The sequence below is a fragment of the Homalodisca vitripennis genome, chromosome 4, assembly GCF_021130785.1.
Source record: "Homalodisca vitripennis isolate AUS2020 chromosome 4, UT_GWSS_2.1, whole genome shotgun sequence".
Taxonomy (NCBI): Eukaryota; Metazoa; Arthropoda; class Insecta; order Hemiptera; family Cicadellidae; genus Homalodisca; species Homalodisca vitripennis.
In genome coordinates this window covers 83818896-83835538 of record NC_060210.1, presented here as the reverse complement: position 1 = coordinate 83835538, position 16643 = coordinate 83818896, and the positions used below count along the sequence as shown (strand labels likewise).

Sequence of the window (16643 nt, the reverse complement as noted above, 5' to 3'; positions counted from 1 at the left end):
TTTGACTCTCATCTTTATGTCCTCCATAAATACATCACACCTTGCTTGCTATTTTTAAAACTAAATCTTGCTTTCAAATCCATAAAAATAGTTTCTGATTAGAATTTTTTTAACAAACTTTACTTATTTAAAAATAAAATCAAATTATTGTTTTCAACAGCCATTTCCATATATATTCAACTAATAAACAGAATTAAATAATCTACTTTTACTTTTTTCAATGTTGGATCTCTTAATGTTGTTCCATCTTTTAACCCAAGCATAAAAAAATTGCCTTCTAAGTTTCAGTCTAATGCCCAGTACTGAATCATTATGGAGCCTTTTCCCACCTTACTGTACTATGAAGCCTACCATTTTACAATTTCAGCAGTCTCACAAAACGCTGGAAACAACTGATCAAGTCTTCCCGGAGAAATTCATTACCAGTATCCAAGATGCCAAAGATGGCGCAATGCTCCCTTACTAGTGAAGGACAATCAAAAAGCAGATGTTCTGCAGTTTCCTTCTACTCATTACAAAATCTATAGAGTGAATATCCCTAAATATGCTCTATGAAACTATTTCCGCAGATGCTCATGCCCTGTGATCGGACAATCTACCATAATGCCACAATTTATGAAGACAACAATCTGCTTATGGGAAGACAACAATCTACTTAAGGGGAGAACATCAGATGCTACTCTATGGCCTATGGGGTGGTGACTGTAGAACCTTACCTTAAATCCAGTTCGTGTCTCCACCTTATTAGGTGTGAACCCATCACAAAATATTCCTAATGGATTAACATCTACAATGGCTATGTGCCAAATTATCAAACTGTTCATTCGCAAGGTTTTTCCAAAGTCTCCAGAGAAAAAATTATTTTGAGCAGCTGCTTGGAACAAAATAACGTGGATCTAGACTTACTCTGTTGAAGGCAGTGCACTTTTAAAAAATGTAGGTCCACCAAATTCACTTCAGTTGATTTTCTGAACAACTAAGCAGATCAGTGGATTCTACATTATAAAAATTTACCAACCCTCATTTCATCTCTCTTCATCTTGACTTCTATTGACCCAGAGCTAAATTTAAAGTGATCTATTGCCTACAGCTCTGTGGTCGTCATCTTCTCAATTAATCTTTTTTGAGAAAATATTACTTATCATTATTGAATTTTGCTCTAATTAAACCTGCTCTCCAACATGTTTGTGTGATGGTAATGTTGTCAAAGCTAGGTACATTTGTAAAACAGGGGGTTTTCTTCAAGTCACGTTTTCCATACTTTAGAGTTAGTGATCTAGAAAGTCATCAGATGGTTGTGCATAATAGACACAATCCAATGGGTTTTGCTGGTTCAATCCTTTAACATATGTTTTATTAAAACTTATGTGACCATAAAGAAATTATGTGATCAAATGTAGAAATATATATCACTATGGACATTGTCATCCATATAGGTATTTTGTATGACAACTGAACTTCTGTTTTAAGGCGATAGAATCTGTGATAACATTGTCAAAATACTGCAGGCTTAAGGCTTATTTTAGGGGTGCTAGATGCACAGTTATAGGAATAATTCTGGTAAAAAATGCTCACTTCTTAGTACAAGTGTTTGGAAGGAACTCTGAAATAAAGTTGAGATAAGACATCAAGATGGTTGAGTTACTCATGGATTTGTTAGGCAAGCTCTATCAAGGTAACAAAAGGCATACAAATGTCTTAGGTTATAATATATTTGTTCAGATAACTATTATAATTAGGGGAAAGGGGGGTACCTTTGAACACTTTTTGAAAAAATATTTTTGTATTTTTTTAAATTAATTATTTTGATAAACAAGCATGGGGACATTGATCTTTAGACTATTATGCAACAAATTACTTAAATTAATGTTAATAATCTTCAAAATATCTAGGCTAAAAAAAAAAAAATTAAAGTTCACTGCATGTTGTTCAAATGTACCCCACTAAGGGGTACATTTGAAAGCCTGGGGTAGGTTTGAACAAGGACGGGGTGGATTTGAACATTGGATAATTAGTAAAGAAAAACTAAGGAAATACACAAAAACATTTTATTCATAGTGTGCACTAATCAAAGGTACATTACAGATTGTGTAAACAAAATTTAGGTTCAACTTCTACTTTTTTAACATTGAGTATTTTGATCGAATTCTCCTTTTACACTTGTCGTCGATGAGAAAGGGTCCATTTCCAATCAAAGGTACTGGCCCGTAAAAAAGATATTTATTTTCTATCACTTGAACATCATCATGTTTTGGCCACTCATATGAATCTCCAAGTCCTTCTTTCAAAAACTTAATTTTAGAAAATCCTTCATCCGGGAAATCAACCACCCTTCCTAAATACCAACTTATATCATAAAATACAGCATAGTATTTTTCAAGCATCGGACATATTTTTACTTGTTTAGACAGGTTAGGCCTATCGAAGTTGTCATCTTCTTCAGAGCTCTCCACCATTCTCCACTTTCCATATAAATTGGGTCAGGATCGTCACAGTCAGACTCGTATGAAATAGATTTATGCTCATTTGTTTTTCTTCTTTTGTTATGTCCTGATTTTTTGTTTTTCTCTGGTAAATCTAATTTTCTTTTTGCCTTTATGTCACGCTGCTTCCTTAGTTCTTCTTTTTTCTGTTTTTCTAAAAGCTTTCTTTTGATTTCTTCTTCCAACCGAATTTTTTCTGGAGTGGCCGTAATTATTTTCGATTTTCCTGGTTCTCTTCCTTTTTTACATTCTACTGAAGATTTTGCCTGCAGCTGGGGATAAGGCCTAACAACCTCTGGACTAGGAGACACTGCTACGGTTTTGTTTAAAATCCCATCATTTAGGCTTTCATTTTCAATTGATGTTGAACCTGTAGGTCTAGCATTAGATGTACCTTGGCTGTAATTTTCATTTTCGCGTCCTAGATTAGAAGATTTCGTAGTGTCAGGTGTAGGCGTACTAGAGGTTATCATCGCTTCAGAAAATGGGAAATCTTCATCAGTAAACACAGTTGTAGAATATGGCCATATTCCACACTCCTCAAATCCTTTTAAGATATTCTTCCTTGTAAATGCTAAATTAAAAGCTTTTGATGCCAACCCAGCTAAATCATGAATTGAGAGTTTAGATCCGGGGTTGTTTGTTAGCCAGTTATTTTGAACTGTGGCTAAGTTTTGTTTAAATGGTCCTAAAATTGAAACATCTAGAGGTTGGACACGATGGCTACAATGAGGAGGTATTGTCACAATACAAATACCATTATCTCTTGCGTATAATATTGCATCCAGAGTGCAATGGGATTCGTGGTTGTCGAGAATCAACAAAACTGGTGATTCTTTTGAGCAGTGGCTGTACTTCACAAAGTGCTCCAGCACTTTGAGGAACAAAGCATTAGTGATCCACCCACTAGTAGGGGAGTTAACAAGTCCTAAGCTTCCACTGATAGCACCTACCATTAAACTGTCATGTAGTCTAGCTCGGGGAAATATGAAAACTGGAGGAATGGTATTGCCTGCCGCATTAACAGTAGCAACCATTGTAATAAGGCTGCCTCTTTCTCCAGACACAACTTGGCCTACTTGTTTAGTGCCTTTTTTAGCTACAACATTTGGGGCTTGCACGACAGTTTTAATCCCAGTTTCATCAAGATTGTAAATGTCACTCGGAGAAAATTTGTGTTTTTTGTAAACATCATCTAAGTTTTTTTGAAATTCTTCAATGTTTTTCCGATTGAAACCTAATGTTCTAGCTAAGCTTGTGTTTTCAGGTTTTCTCAGTGATAAATCTTTATGTCTTTTCATAAAACCTTTCAACCAATCTAAACCAGCTGTTTTATTATCTTCCCATTTTTTTGGACATCGGCCCAATTTTTCTGCATACTGAAATGCAAGAGCTCTAATGATTTTGTACGTGAGACCATAGTTCATCGCAGAACATGTAATAATATATTCTTCTAGCATTTTTTCTTCTTGAGCTGAAAATACTTGGTTAGAAGTGTACTTGCTATTAAATGTTAAAAGGGGTGCGGGTGCTGAAGGGACTCGGATATCAGTGTGCTCAGATGGTAAATTTGTCTTTAGAAGAGCCTTTGCTTTTTTTATTCGATAGAATAACATGGTATGAACCAAGCCAAACGATTCTGCTGCTTGACGTATCGGGACGTTTTTTTCCAAAACAAGCTTAACAGCTTCCTCCACATCTCGCTCATTTATCTCTGGGCCCACTTTTTTCTTGATGTAGTTTCTAACCATTGTAACCTGAAACAATACAAAGTGAGTTATTACCTAAACATAATGTAAGTTAGTAATTTATTGTTTTAGTAGGCCAAGGCCTACAATGTAAGATCAAATTAGGTTTGTTTCAATATTAGGCTGCTGATATCAAATTTTTTTTAATGAAGAGATTTAAGACGTAAGACAACTTGTGTGTTTTAATGTAAGAAAAGTACTAGATTTAAAAATATAAACATGGAACTAATACAAAAAATAGGCCTCATGCTTATTCTATCTTGATGATAGCCTACCATTATATGTTCTAGGTTTAAAACAATTCTCTTAATATTTATAATTTCCAGTAAAAAATAAAATAAATAAATTGTTTAACTTGTACAAATGCTAATAAATAACCTAAAAAATTCGGCTTTCTTATATTTTACCTTTTTTTACAAAACCAGTAACTTTTATGAATAATTTTAGAATGTTCAAATGTACCCCCCAATGTTTGTTCAAATGTACCCCACATGTCACAGTAGAAGAAACTGATTTTTTTCTTAGTTAGTTGAACAGATTATCTTATGTTATTATATTCAAAAAATTGCTCAATAAATGTACTTACCTTAGAATATAAGGTTGGTCAATTCTTCAATTCTTTCTTCCGCTGACAGTCTTACAACTCAAAACTCAAAAGTTTACAAAATGTGGCTAAAACCTAACCTATCTGGCACTGAATACAAAGGTTAAAAGAAATGGAGGGAAACAGGTGTACTAGGTCATACAGATGAGAAGAAGAAGTAGAAAAAAAATCAGGCAGTTAGCTCATCAAATGGCGGGAAATTTAAACTTGTTCAAATGTGCCCCCAGTTCAAAGGTACCCCCCTCTCCCCTAAAATATAAAACAAATTGTTTCTATGAGTATAAGATTTCCCATTTCTATTAAATATTAATGTGTTTCAATTGATGATTTATAGATGCTCTCCAATGGGCAAGAAGAGAATGTAATGTGATTTTAGTCTATGTAATTTTTCTGGGGTAGAGTACGATAAGCGGATCCGGTTTTTTATATTGATTAGTACAACTATCGAAACTTAATATTCATTTATCGAATACGCGTTTATAAATCATACAACACATCTATAGTCATAATTACATTTTAAATTAAAATATTTGATATAATTTTATAAATAATAAATGACCTCTAATGATCAAACAAACAATTAGAACTGGAAATAGGAAAAACTCATAAATTATTATGAAATGATAACAACATAAAAACGATTTATAATAGGAAATACGAAATATGCGTAATTATTTATATGTTTTCTCCTGGGTAGCAATGAATAAACGCTTTTGAGAAGTTGTTGAAGCATCTTCTCTTTAAAACCGCACTTCTCTTCTATACCACAGAGATGATATGCAAGCAGGTTGGCTGGTATGCCACTTTTTAAACTTAGTTTCATGGTCCTCCAAGAACTTTCGATTGTCTGTTATTATCTATAAAAGAAAATACGTTTATTATATGAAAAAGTGTTTATGGTAGATACAAGTTAGTTACTGTTAAAAATCAGAATCGGTTGGTTAAATCGAAAGTTATAATTAAGTTATATCGTTTGTAAATATCAATATAAAAAATCGGGTCCGCTTACATACCCTACCCCTTAGGTCTCAATTACCTAACCAACCAAAACCATTATCAGTTAATATAAATAATATAGTCATACCACAAGAAACTGCAGAATTTTTTTCTCAATGGACAAACTTTTATAGATTAAAAGTCTAAAGAAATCATTCAGATTTCTATCAGATGCTTTTTTTTTTTACATATAGCCTCTTAAAACATAATGAGCAAATAACAAAATTTTAGTTATTGAAGTGATTAATGAAATAGTTATTACACAGAAGTTAGCAGCTTCTACAAGTGTCAAAGAAGACAACTTCAAGGAGACTCTGTTAGAGGCCATGAAAGAGTCAGGGATGGAAACTGAACTTCGGAATACAGTTTTCCATTGGATGAGGTCTCATAACAACCAGATACAAGTCACTGCCAATTCTTATAAGGAACCGCTTGCATATTTGAGAAAAGCTCAGGTAATTTATATTTTTGTGAGTTTTCCAATTGATAGTTCAAATTAAAATCAGTGGGTGTGGACATTTTTAGTATACTTCTTCATTTAAGCTTCTGAGAAAAGCACATATTTCAAGAATTGAGCTTGAATCTGTGGCATATTTTAATTGTTAACAGATGCAATGGGAGAAACGCATTCACAAATCATTAAACTCTATGTGCACTGAGATTGGAGTGTCACTGGCCAGGTTCCGCTTAGCTTCAGACAAAGATGAGCTGGAGGAGAAGTGGAATGAGTTGAGCACATATGATATTGGTTAGTGAATAAGTTATGGTGGCAGTCATGGATGTTTGCAAATAGATTTGGGTTACAGAATTGATATAAGTCAATTTACAGAATGCTTACTGGTTTTCAGCAGTGTTATTTGTTAGTGATCAATTCTTTATTTAAACATATTCTTTAAGATCAGTAATTGGGACTTACACAATTATGAAAAACAAATAAATAAAATTAATTTACTTGTGACTAGTAGTTAAAATTGAATTTTGTGCTTTTGTCCTTAATGGTGTTGATTGAAAGATTGTCAAAATGTATTCAGTTAATTAACACAATGGGTTATAATGAAGCCAGGTGGTGAAGTTCATTTTAGGCATGCGTAGTCTGCTCTTTTCACAGCCCTTGGAAGAATTTTCTATAGTATAGCTACAATTTGGTTTGATTCTCTGTATTAACTGATAGTCAGTATAATGAGATTCTGCAGTTAGTTTCATGCTGTTGTAGTAGCAATGTATTTGTGCACCTATAATTAAAGATTGATTCCTAGTTCCAAGTCTCTTAATATCTCAACAGTGTTGTTTTAAAATATAGGATAAATTGTTCAAATTTAAATTTATATTGTAATTTTTTAACTCCTTTGTATCTTATAAAAAATTCTTGGAAGTGGCTTTAATTATTAAAAATAAAAATTATTAACAAATGTGTTCTACTTAAGTTAAAATTAAATTAACACGTTCACAACAACGTGTAACCCATGGGATGATCATTCACAACTGCCGTCATGTACCCAATCGGGCACACATGTCTAATATGTAAGTGATTGGCATTAAACCAATATAGCCCTTGGGATAAAATTTGCTAGAAAACAGCCGAATTTTTAACAAGGTTTTTTTATCATTTTTGTTTTATTTTACTAAATATCTATACATTATTGTCGATGGAGTCATAATTAACCTATTTCAAAGATTACTTGTAAAAAATTGCTGGAATAAACGTCATTTACGCGTATTCATTCATTCAAACTGCTTTCTTTGTTAATTTACAATAAATGTTATTTGAAATTAGATATATTTTATTAGTACAGGGTGGAGCACGGTAATTTGCTGATTTGGAAATGAAATAAAAAAATTATGAACATTAGAAAAAATTATTTTTTTATTTTAATTATATTGAACAGTAAGGGAATTGTTAAATTACATGGTTTTAAATAATGTATCTGGCAAATGTCGACCTTCGGCAACCACACACTGCTGCATACGTTTTCTGAAGTTTTCATTAACTCTAACAAGCATGTCGACTGGTATTCTGCCAATTTCAGCCTCAATATTGTTCCTTAGGTCTTCCAAGGTGCTGGGACGGTTGATATACACCTTCGACTTCAGGTAACCCCAAAGGAAAAAATCGCATGGGGCTAAGTCTGGTGAGCGTGCCGCCCAGTTCATATCACCCCTCAAAGAGATAAGCCGTCCAGGAAACATTTGCCTCAAACAATTCATGGTAACCTTCGCTGTGTGTGCACTGGCACCATCCTGTTGGAACCATGTATCCTCTAATTGCATTGCCTCAAGAGCCGGCTGAAAAAAATCCTGTATCATAGTCAAGGATCGTTCGGAGTTCACAGTTATGACACGACGGTTATCCTGAAAAAAGTAAGGGCCAATGATGCCTACTCGTGATATGGCGCACCACACAGTGACGCGGTCCGAATGCAGAGGTCTATGGTGGACTTCTCTGGGGTTTGTTTCACTCCAGTAGTGCATGTTTTGCTTGTTGACACACCCACTGAGGTGAAAATGTGCCTCATCAGAAAAGAACACAATTGCGTCACACGGTATAGTTGCAAGCATGTCTTCACAAGAAGTACGCCGTGTCAAATAGTCCCGTGCTGACAATTGATGGACCACGCACATTTTATACGGGTGAAATCTCAGTTCATCATGAAGAATCCGGTGGAGAGAACGTCTTGAAATGCCAAGAGCAAGTGATTGCTTCCGAGCAGAGCGTTTTGGAGATTGCAGTACTGCTGCTCTAACTCTATCGATGTTTTCCGGTGTTGTAATCCTTCTCTGAGGTCCCCTTCGTACATATGACACATTCCCTGCTGTTCTGAACGCAGTTACCCAATTTACAATTGATTGCCGACCAGGAACACGTCCGCGTGGGGGAACAGCGAATCGTAAACGAAAAGCACGCTGCACTGCAATGATCGAGTGAGCATTTGAAAAATACGCTTTAACACAAAACGACCTCTCCTTTTGTGTCCACTGCATGATGGCAACTGGAACGCGGAGGAATACAAATCTCCCGTCAGCCACTATAAGCCACGCCCACTCTCCCCTCTCTTCGACCAACAGTGCCGCCACAGCCTGCAGTGCAAAAAAGCAAATTACCGCGCTCCACCCTGTAGTACTACTTGTAAAAGTTTTAGAAAAGTTTAGAATTTAGCATCTAGGACAACCTTTGTTTTCATAAGAATGGCAACCTAACAAGTTTTTATTAGTACTAGCTGTTACCCATGGCTTCGCACACGATTTTCTACAGAAAAATTGGGACGTAGGAGAGCATATTTCTTTTAAACGTTGTTATTACCCTTCTGAGATAAATGATAGTCACTGACAGATACTCCAAGCTCATGATCTATTTAAGATTTAAATGTTAAAACAGTCTCAATATGCACCTGTGAAATAACTGGAATTTTTCTCCAATATTCTATGATTTTTGTATACAATTGAACTATATTAGACCATCATGGACAGGAGTCAAAAAGTCGGAATTCATTAGTGCGGAATTCAATGTAATAAATGATGGCGCTCAATGTAATTTTGAAACGAAAATAGGCATATCTTAGGTACATATTATTACAGTCTAATGATTATGAGCTTCAGATGTTAAGCGAAATTGCGTATGGTTTTTATTTTAAGCTTTGCGCGTGTATCACTTCTGGATTAAATTAGTTATATCTCCGATGCCATGATTGAGCTTGCTTTGTTGTCTCGATTGAGAGAATATGTACACACGGAGTTTTGAGAACCATACTTCTGTCAAAAAAAAAAAACAACTAAGGTTGGTTTTATAACATTCTTTATATTTGTAGCCAACGTAAGATAGTAATTTTGATATCTGCATTGCTCTTCTGATCAAGCATGAGCATGGTTTATATTAGATAAATATTGCAGTTAAAGGTGAATTTTTACGTCAAATTTGAATTGTATTATCTGGATAGTAAAGTCTATGTTTAACAGTGATTGCAGAAACAGTTGAAACAAAATTTGCTGTTTCTCTTGAGCTTACTCTATGCTTTCAAACTATAAGTGTAAAGAAATTTAAAATAGTAATTAAATTATATTATAAACATATAAATTTCTTTTGTCACATATATGTTTACAAAGAACAGCAGATTAAATTTGAAAAGGCTCTTTCACTTAATAACATATGTTTGCTGCAATGCATTTCTTACGGGTATTTCTGAACTTTTAGAGACCAGTGGGGCGGAATCCTGAATCGGGAACGGGATAAAAAGTATCCTATGTTCTTCTCCCAGTTCTTAGCTACCTCCCTACCAATTTTCAGCCAAATCAGTTCAGCCGTTCTTGACTTATAAATAGTGTAACTAACACGACTTTCTTTTATATATATAGATTTGAATTTGGTTTTTGGTTAGGCAATAGTTTAGGTTTTATAGAAGGTTCTTAAAGTTAGGGGTTATATTAAAAATTCTTAGGGGTTTTGAAAACAAATTTTATGCCAAGGGAATTGATTCAAAAATGTTGTAAGCAGTTTTTAATATGTTGTTAGTTTTATGTAGCCCCGGAAAATACTGTGTGTAGATCCGGAAAATTTTGGATCGTTTTTATAATTTTTCTTGTTTTCTTGAATAATGGTGTTGTAATTAATACTTTTACATTTTTGAAATTGATTTCTAATACTCTTTGTAGGGTATTTTCCAGCACTAAATGCGTAGATAATGTTTCAATATAATTATGGTAATCGGAATTGTTAGAATATAACTGTTTGGCTCGGATTGCTAGGCTTTTTATGTGGCCTGTTTATATAAGTTCAAAGTTAAAGCTCAAACAGCCATTATATTAGATCTGTAATTTTTGAGGTAATAATTAGTGCTTGGATTTATATTTATCTCCATAGGCTCTTTTAGCTTTAACTTTATTGCGTTGATATTTGTGTATCTCTGTATAGAAATGACTGTAGTTGTGAGACTTTAGGTTTTCGGTTAGTCAAGGCCAATGATGTTATTAACACAGTTATTAACCATTTAAATGTATTATATATATATATATATATATATATATATATATATATATATATATATATATATATATATACCATATTTTTGTTTGTGGTTTTGTTATAGGTGTTTTTGTTTTAATATAGTTATAGTTTTTGTGTCATTGAGTATCAAACATCCAAACGTCTTCATAGACTTTTGCATTTATGATATGTACTGTATATATAGGATAATATTTCAGCTGCCATGAGCTGTATAAATGTGGGAATGTGTGATGTTGGTTCTGGAATAGAAACCATGCAGATGGGATATATGGAAATCAACTAATCTATATTTTTGATGTTTTGATAATTTGACCATAATAAATTTGTTTAATGTTCTGTATTTCTATAAATGTTTTTATGTGACAAGGAATCCTTGAATAAACATGTTACAGATTTAACACCATACAGACCAGTGTACGCTCCAAAAGATTTCTTGGAAGTTCTGCTGTGGATAAGAAGCCCTAATTACAGGCCAATTGAGTAAGTATTATATCTGATTTTAGCAATGATGATGATCAGCCATTCTCATTTTCAATGAATACTGAAATTTATATATAATTAGTGAATAAACCCTTCAATAAATTCCGTAGATCATAGAGATTCTTCTCAAGATTATCCATATTATTGGTTTTGTATTATTTTTTAATTTTATGTAGTATATTGACACTAATAAACAATTTTAGTATTGTCATATTTTTTGCACTAAACCTTTTTTAGTAATTCCAAGTGGGACATAAATGTCCCACTGTCTTATAAGGGTCAGAGCTCAAAATTTTTATGTGGGACTTATATGTCCCGCTGTTCTTCAGTGCATTACTTTATTTTAGTTTTAATCATTCTTTTCAATTATTTATTTTATGGGTATTCAAATTTTTATGTATTATATGTAAATTATATTAGTTAGCATTTGTAATATTAAAATTACAAAGTAACACAAACATTTCAATCAAGTAAAAATGTATTGAAAATACAAAATTAAGGAGAAACTCTGCACAAACAGTTTGATACTTACAAAGTTATGTCTATGAAACTAAATGAGAGTATGCATATTGTAAAAAATTTAATAAATGTATATATGTATTCATACATTCACAAATACAACAAAATTTATACTTACAAAGTAATGTCTAAAAAACTAAATTAGAATAATGTATATTGTAAAAGATTCAATCAATTTATATGTATATATTGTATATCTATATAATATATTGTATTAACAACATAAATTGATATTTTAATATTAATAAACATGATTTCGGCTACACTCATTTCCTGTGAAAAAATTCGAAACAAGGCACTGCACATAAAGGTACATCACAGTTTGAACACACTATTTTTGTTATCTTTTCTTCATTTTTGGTACTGCATTGCCTGAACCTACGTCGAGTGTATGATTCCTTAGGGATATGGGTTCCAACATTAACGTGACGAACCTCAGTTGGAACACCCACATGTCCAGGTTTCTTGTGGCAGAATACCACTGCTTTATTGCCTCTTCCTTTTCTAGATGAGAAACCAGCAATAAGCTGGCGAGCCAAGTTGATTCTGAATGACAAGTTATTGCCCCGAACTTTGGTCAATTTCCACAAATTGAATGAGTTGACAAGCGCCAACTCAAAAAAGAAATAGAACAGTCTATGCCACCATTTTCTTGATCGGCGGCCCACTTGATAGATTACACGATGCTGATCGAAGTTGTCACCTCCTCCCATCAATGCATTATACGACATAACAGCTTCTGGAGCAGATATTTTAATTTTTGAAACATCAGATTCTTTTCTATCGATGAATACAACATTTTTAGGGTCATGGACTGTAGAAAGTAGGCAGACATCCTTGTTATCCCGCCATTTTATAGCACAAATGCCATCTTTGGTTCGAAAAGGTGTAGTCTCCTCTCTTCAGTTCTGGCTTTTTACTAGTTAACACACTAGGCAATCACCTCGCACAGTCCCACAACAGTAAAGTCCATTTTGCAGTAAGGTTTTTGCCAAGTTGAAAGAGTTGAAAAAATTATCAACAACAATAAGTTTTTCTGTGCCAGAAAAAGGTTCACACAAATTCAAAACCACCTTCTCGCACATCAAAAAGGATGCAAATTGTTCATTTTGCTTAGAATCATCACATTTTCCTATGTAAACTTCAAAGCGTACAACATATCCTGTTTCGGCATCGGCTAAACACCAAACTTTATAACCTCTTTTGATAGGTTTCATAGGTTGATATTGTTTCAAACTCGACCTACCCTTGAAGGCTACCATGGCCTCATCAACTACTAGGTTACCAGATGGTGTGTAGCATTCAAAGCACTTTTCCTCCATATGTGTAATCAAGGGTCGCAACTTGTATAATTTATCATAGTTTGCATCTCCTTTTTTTGGGTGATGAAGATTGTCATTGAGATGGAGGTTCTGGACGATCTTTTTATACCTGTTGAGTGTCATTACCTGGGAGACACCAGGAACATTCAGGAATGGATCAGAGCTCCAATAGTTCACTGCTGATGGAAGTATGTGGATGCCCATCACAGTTGTTACTCCCAAAAATGCTTTTAGTTCATGCACATCAATATTTGTCCAATTTCGAGCATTATTTTGGTTTGTATATAGGTTTGTCTGCTCACAAATCAACACGAGTAACTCATTATTAAAATATTGGCTAAAGTATTCAATTTCCTGGTTCAATACTGAAAATGTTCTGTTTGATTTAGCTTCCGTGTCTTTGACTTTCCCTAAATTTGAACTAAATTCTTCGTCATACTCATCCCAACCCTCGTCCCTCTTCTGCCTTTTTATTTCTTTTCTCTCTTCTTGCGTTAGTTTTTTTGTCCTTTGATTATTTTCCTCAATGGTGTAATGTTTTCGTTTTATAGCTGATTTCTTTATTGCCTTTTTCATTTTCTTTCTTTTGGTTTTATCATTTATGTATGGATCCTGTTTATTTTCCGTTTTATTTCCATTTTGTTTACCATTAGGTATGGTCAAGCACTGGCAGACATGGTGGGTCATCTTCAAATAATCCATTATTTCCCCTTGATGTAGATGGTTGGGGGATAAATAGATCTTCAATAACAGGTTGAATTACAATTGGGGTATTCACACGTGTAGAAGTAGGCGCTAAATTGAATTAGGGTCGCTAAATTCTAAAAAGTCATTGTCGCTGTCACCTTCAATGTCAGATGTGGCTGGGTCGTCTGGTAAACCATATACATACTCCAGAATCTCATCTTCATTCAATGCCTGCAAATAAAAAATGACCGTAAGCAAAAAGAAACTATTCGAATATCTTGATACGTATGTAGTAAATAAACCATTTACAACAAACAGCCTGTGGTGGATGGATTATTGAGGCAATTATATTTTCCAAACAAGGACAAATAACGATGAGTGGACCCGATTTTCTATATTGATTGATTGAAATATTGGTATTTATTAATCTTAATTGTAAGAACAAACTAACTAAAACATAACCTAACTAATATAGATATTTTGGTTGTCAATATTTATGGTTATACTAATCGATAAATAAACTCAGCCCGATTATATTCCATGTGGTTGGTAACACAATACTGTGTAGATCTAATAACATTTTAGTTTGGGCTTACGTATTTATTATTACTATTTGCACCAATTTATTTCTGATTATCTGCCAAAAGTTAAAAAGGTGTAGTAAATATAACGCCATTATATACTTTATTGTTAATATTATATCGTGTAAGTGTATTATTTTATAAACCCTACAAAAAATATTGCATAATGTAGAATAAAAGTTATACGTCTTCATCACCTCAAGGACAGTGGGACAATAGAGTCCCACTTGGAAATTAGTACCTAAATAAGTTATAAACACTAAACATTATATTCTAAATAAACCATTATATTATATAAGATATTTAAAATCAATTTAAAACAGTAATACTCACTTTATCCATTTTAAAATGTATGAGTCGTTGTAAAAATCACATAACCCAACTTTCTGAACATTCCAAAATGTGAGAAATGTGCAAATCAGCTGTAACCACATTTAGTGAAGTTGGAATCTATGGCTGTGCTGTTCATATTAATTTTTCTTTTATTCCACATATATTCCTGAAGATGGTAGCACTAACAGGACTTTATTATCTACCAACAGACTTAAGTAACAAAGCAAAAATGAAAGTGGGACATAAGTGTCCCACGGTACCATAAAGGGTACTACTACAACTAGCTTACAGTCAATCATAACAACTTGTTTGTTTACTGCAATTGCTTTAATGAAAACCATAATTATTGACAGTGGGAAAATGAATGCTAATTTTATTCCATAAATATATTTATAATTTTGATTTAATACTTGACATATTAATAATGTTTCATTAAATTTTCAGTGCTTTTTACAGTGGGGAAGGCAACTGGGATTTCACACAAATACCTCTAAAAGTAAAAACTCTCTCCGAACTGGTGAGTGTAGCTGGCTTGTTTTTTAAATTTTAAATTTAATCTTAAGAGAACATATGTGACTTTGTGTACTTCCAACCACTTACTGGTGGTCCCTATAAAAGCTTACTATATAAATTTATGTCCATTTGGTAATTTGTCAATGAGCTTCTGTCAAGTGAATATGTATGCTGGCTCTCAATTTTAAAGTAGACAATTGAGGGTAAATCTGAAGTAAATCTTCTATCTTTATGGAATGTGCCTCCCTCACGTTTGAAACTCAAGAAAATGTTGCAGCCCATTCTTACTAATGCTTGAGATGACTAAACAGTTCAACCAACAGTTTTTTTGCTGGCTCTTCTTTCTCATTTTCAAATCTACATACCAATGAGTCACTCCTAAGATATTACAAAGTAGATCCCTGGCATGTAAAAACTTCTATTAGAAGTCTCGATCTTTCTTTTAAACAGGATCTAAGACGTTGTTATGTTTTCTCAAAAGAGCAAGTGTACAACTTTATCTATCTTAGTCAGTGTGTTTTCTGCCACAAAGAAATTATAGCTTAAATTTTCCATTACTTCAAGTCTTTTTGAATTGAGAGAAACAACAGATTCATTCTGTTAAGAGGGACCTTACCCCTTTCTTGTTATTAAGTCTGCCTCCTTGTTTCCACTGATGCCTTCATGACCAGACATCAATACCAGCTTTTCTTGATTGCATTTGGCCAGGTTCTTCAGCATTTGGTGACTGATAATTACAAGTCTTAAATCAAACTTGTAAGATCTAAATCATTAATCTGCTCAACGGGGTCATGTCCAATTCCGGAGTATGGACATTCTCATTGCATTTCTTTCTTATAAGAAGTATATTTCTCATTTACTAATTGTTGAATATCATCTTAGCTTACTTCTTTCTAGCCACACTCCCAACTAAAATACACAGTAAAATTCTTGTGGATTTTTATTTATATGCATGCTAATTGGTATGTAATGATAAATTATTGAGCATCTCATCTATTCTATATTCATTCAGAACTTTTGTAATAATGAAAGGAGGTAAGACTTCTTGGTTCATAAGATTTGGGCTAGGAGGTCATCTCAGGAAGATTGTTCTAATCTACACAACATCTCTAAAGCTCTGGGATGTAGGTTACCCCAAATTTGCTGATTGGTGACAATGTACCCCTCTTTGTAGTTGCACAGGGAGCAAACCTGTCTGCTCTTGGGGTTGTAAAGGGATTAGAGATCTAATGATATCGTCTATTTTGTTCTTGTGCAAATATCTTTCCTGCTTGTCATGTGGCCTAAAGTTATTTTTTATGAAACCGCTCAAAGAGTGGAGCAATCCCTATGTTCTTCTTCATTCCTCTCCCCCAAGTTTAGTTGTTCCAAAGAAGTGACC

The 16643-nt window shown here is 33.6% G+C and overlaps 2 protein-coding genes across 6 annotated transcripts in view; one reads left to right on the top strand and one right to left on the bottom strand.

Moving 5' to 3' along the window:
• Nucleotides 1-16643, top strand: part of LOC124359666 (TBC1 domain family member 19) — a 29575-nt gene that overhangs the window by 4291 nt on the left and 8641 nt on the right. For 2 of the 5 annotated variants that reach the window (XM_046812604.1, XM_046812600.1), the window contains exons 2-5: nucleotides 6098-6286; nucleotides 6441-6579; nucleotides 11220-11307; nucleotides 15194-15266. In XM_046812604.1, the coding sequence (XP_046668560.1) occupies nucleotides 6158-6286; nucleotides 6441-6579; nucleotides 11220-11307; nucleotides 15194-15266 (429 nt within the window). In that variant the 5' untranslated portion in view covers nucleotides 6098-6157. Of the gene's footprint in view, nucleotides 1-6086; nucleotides 6287-6440; nucleotides 6580-11219; nucleotides 11308-15193; nucleotides 15267-16643 lie in introns of all 5 variants that reach the window. The other 3 variants (XM_046812602.1, XM_046812603.1, XM_046812605.1) reach the window with 3 other exon arrangements.
• On the bottom strand, nucleotides 1736-5091 carry LOC124359665 (MFS-type transporter clz9-like). The gene is made up of 2 exons (XM_046812599.1): nucleotides 4818-5091; nucleotides 1736-4240 (listed from the first exon to the last, which is right to left on the bottom strand). Exon 2 carries the CDS (start codon nucleotides 4232-4234, stop codon nucleotides 2396-2398), a length of 1839 nt encoding a protein of 612 aa, XP_046668555.1. The 5' UTR covers nucleotides 4235-4240; nucleotides 4818-5091; the 3' UTR covers nucleotides 1736-2395.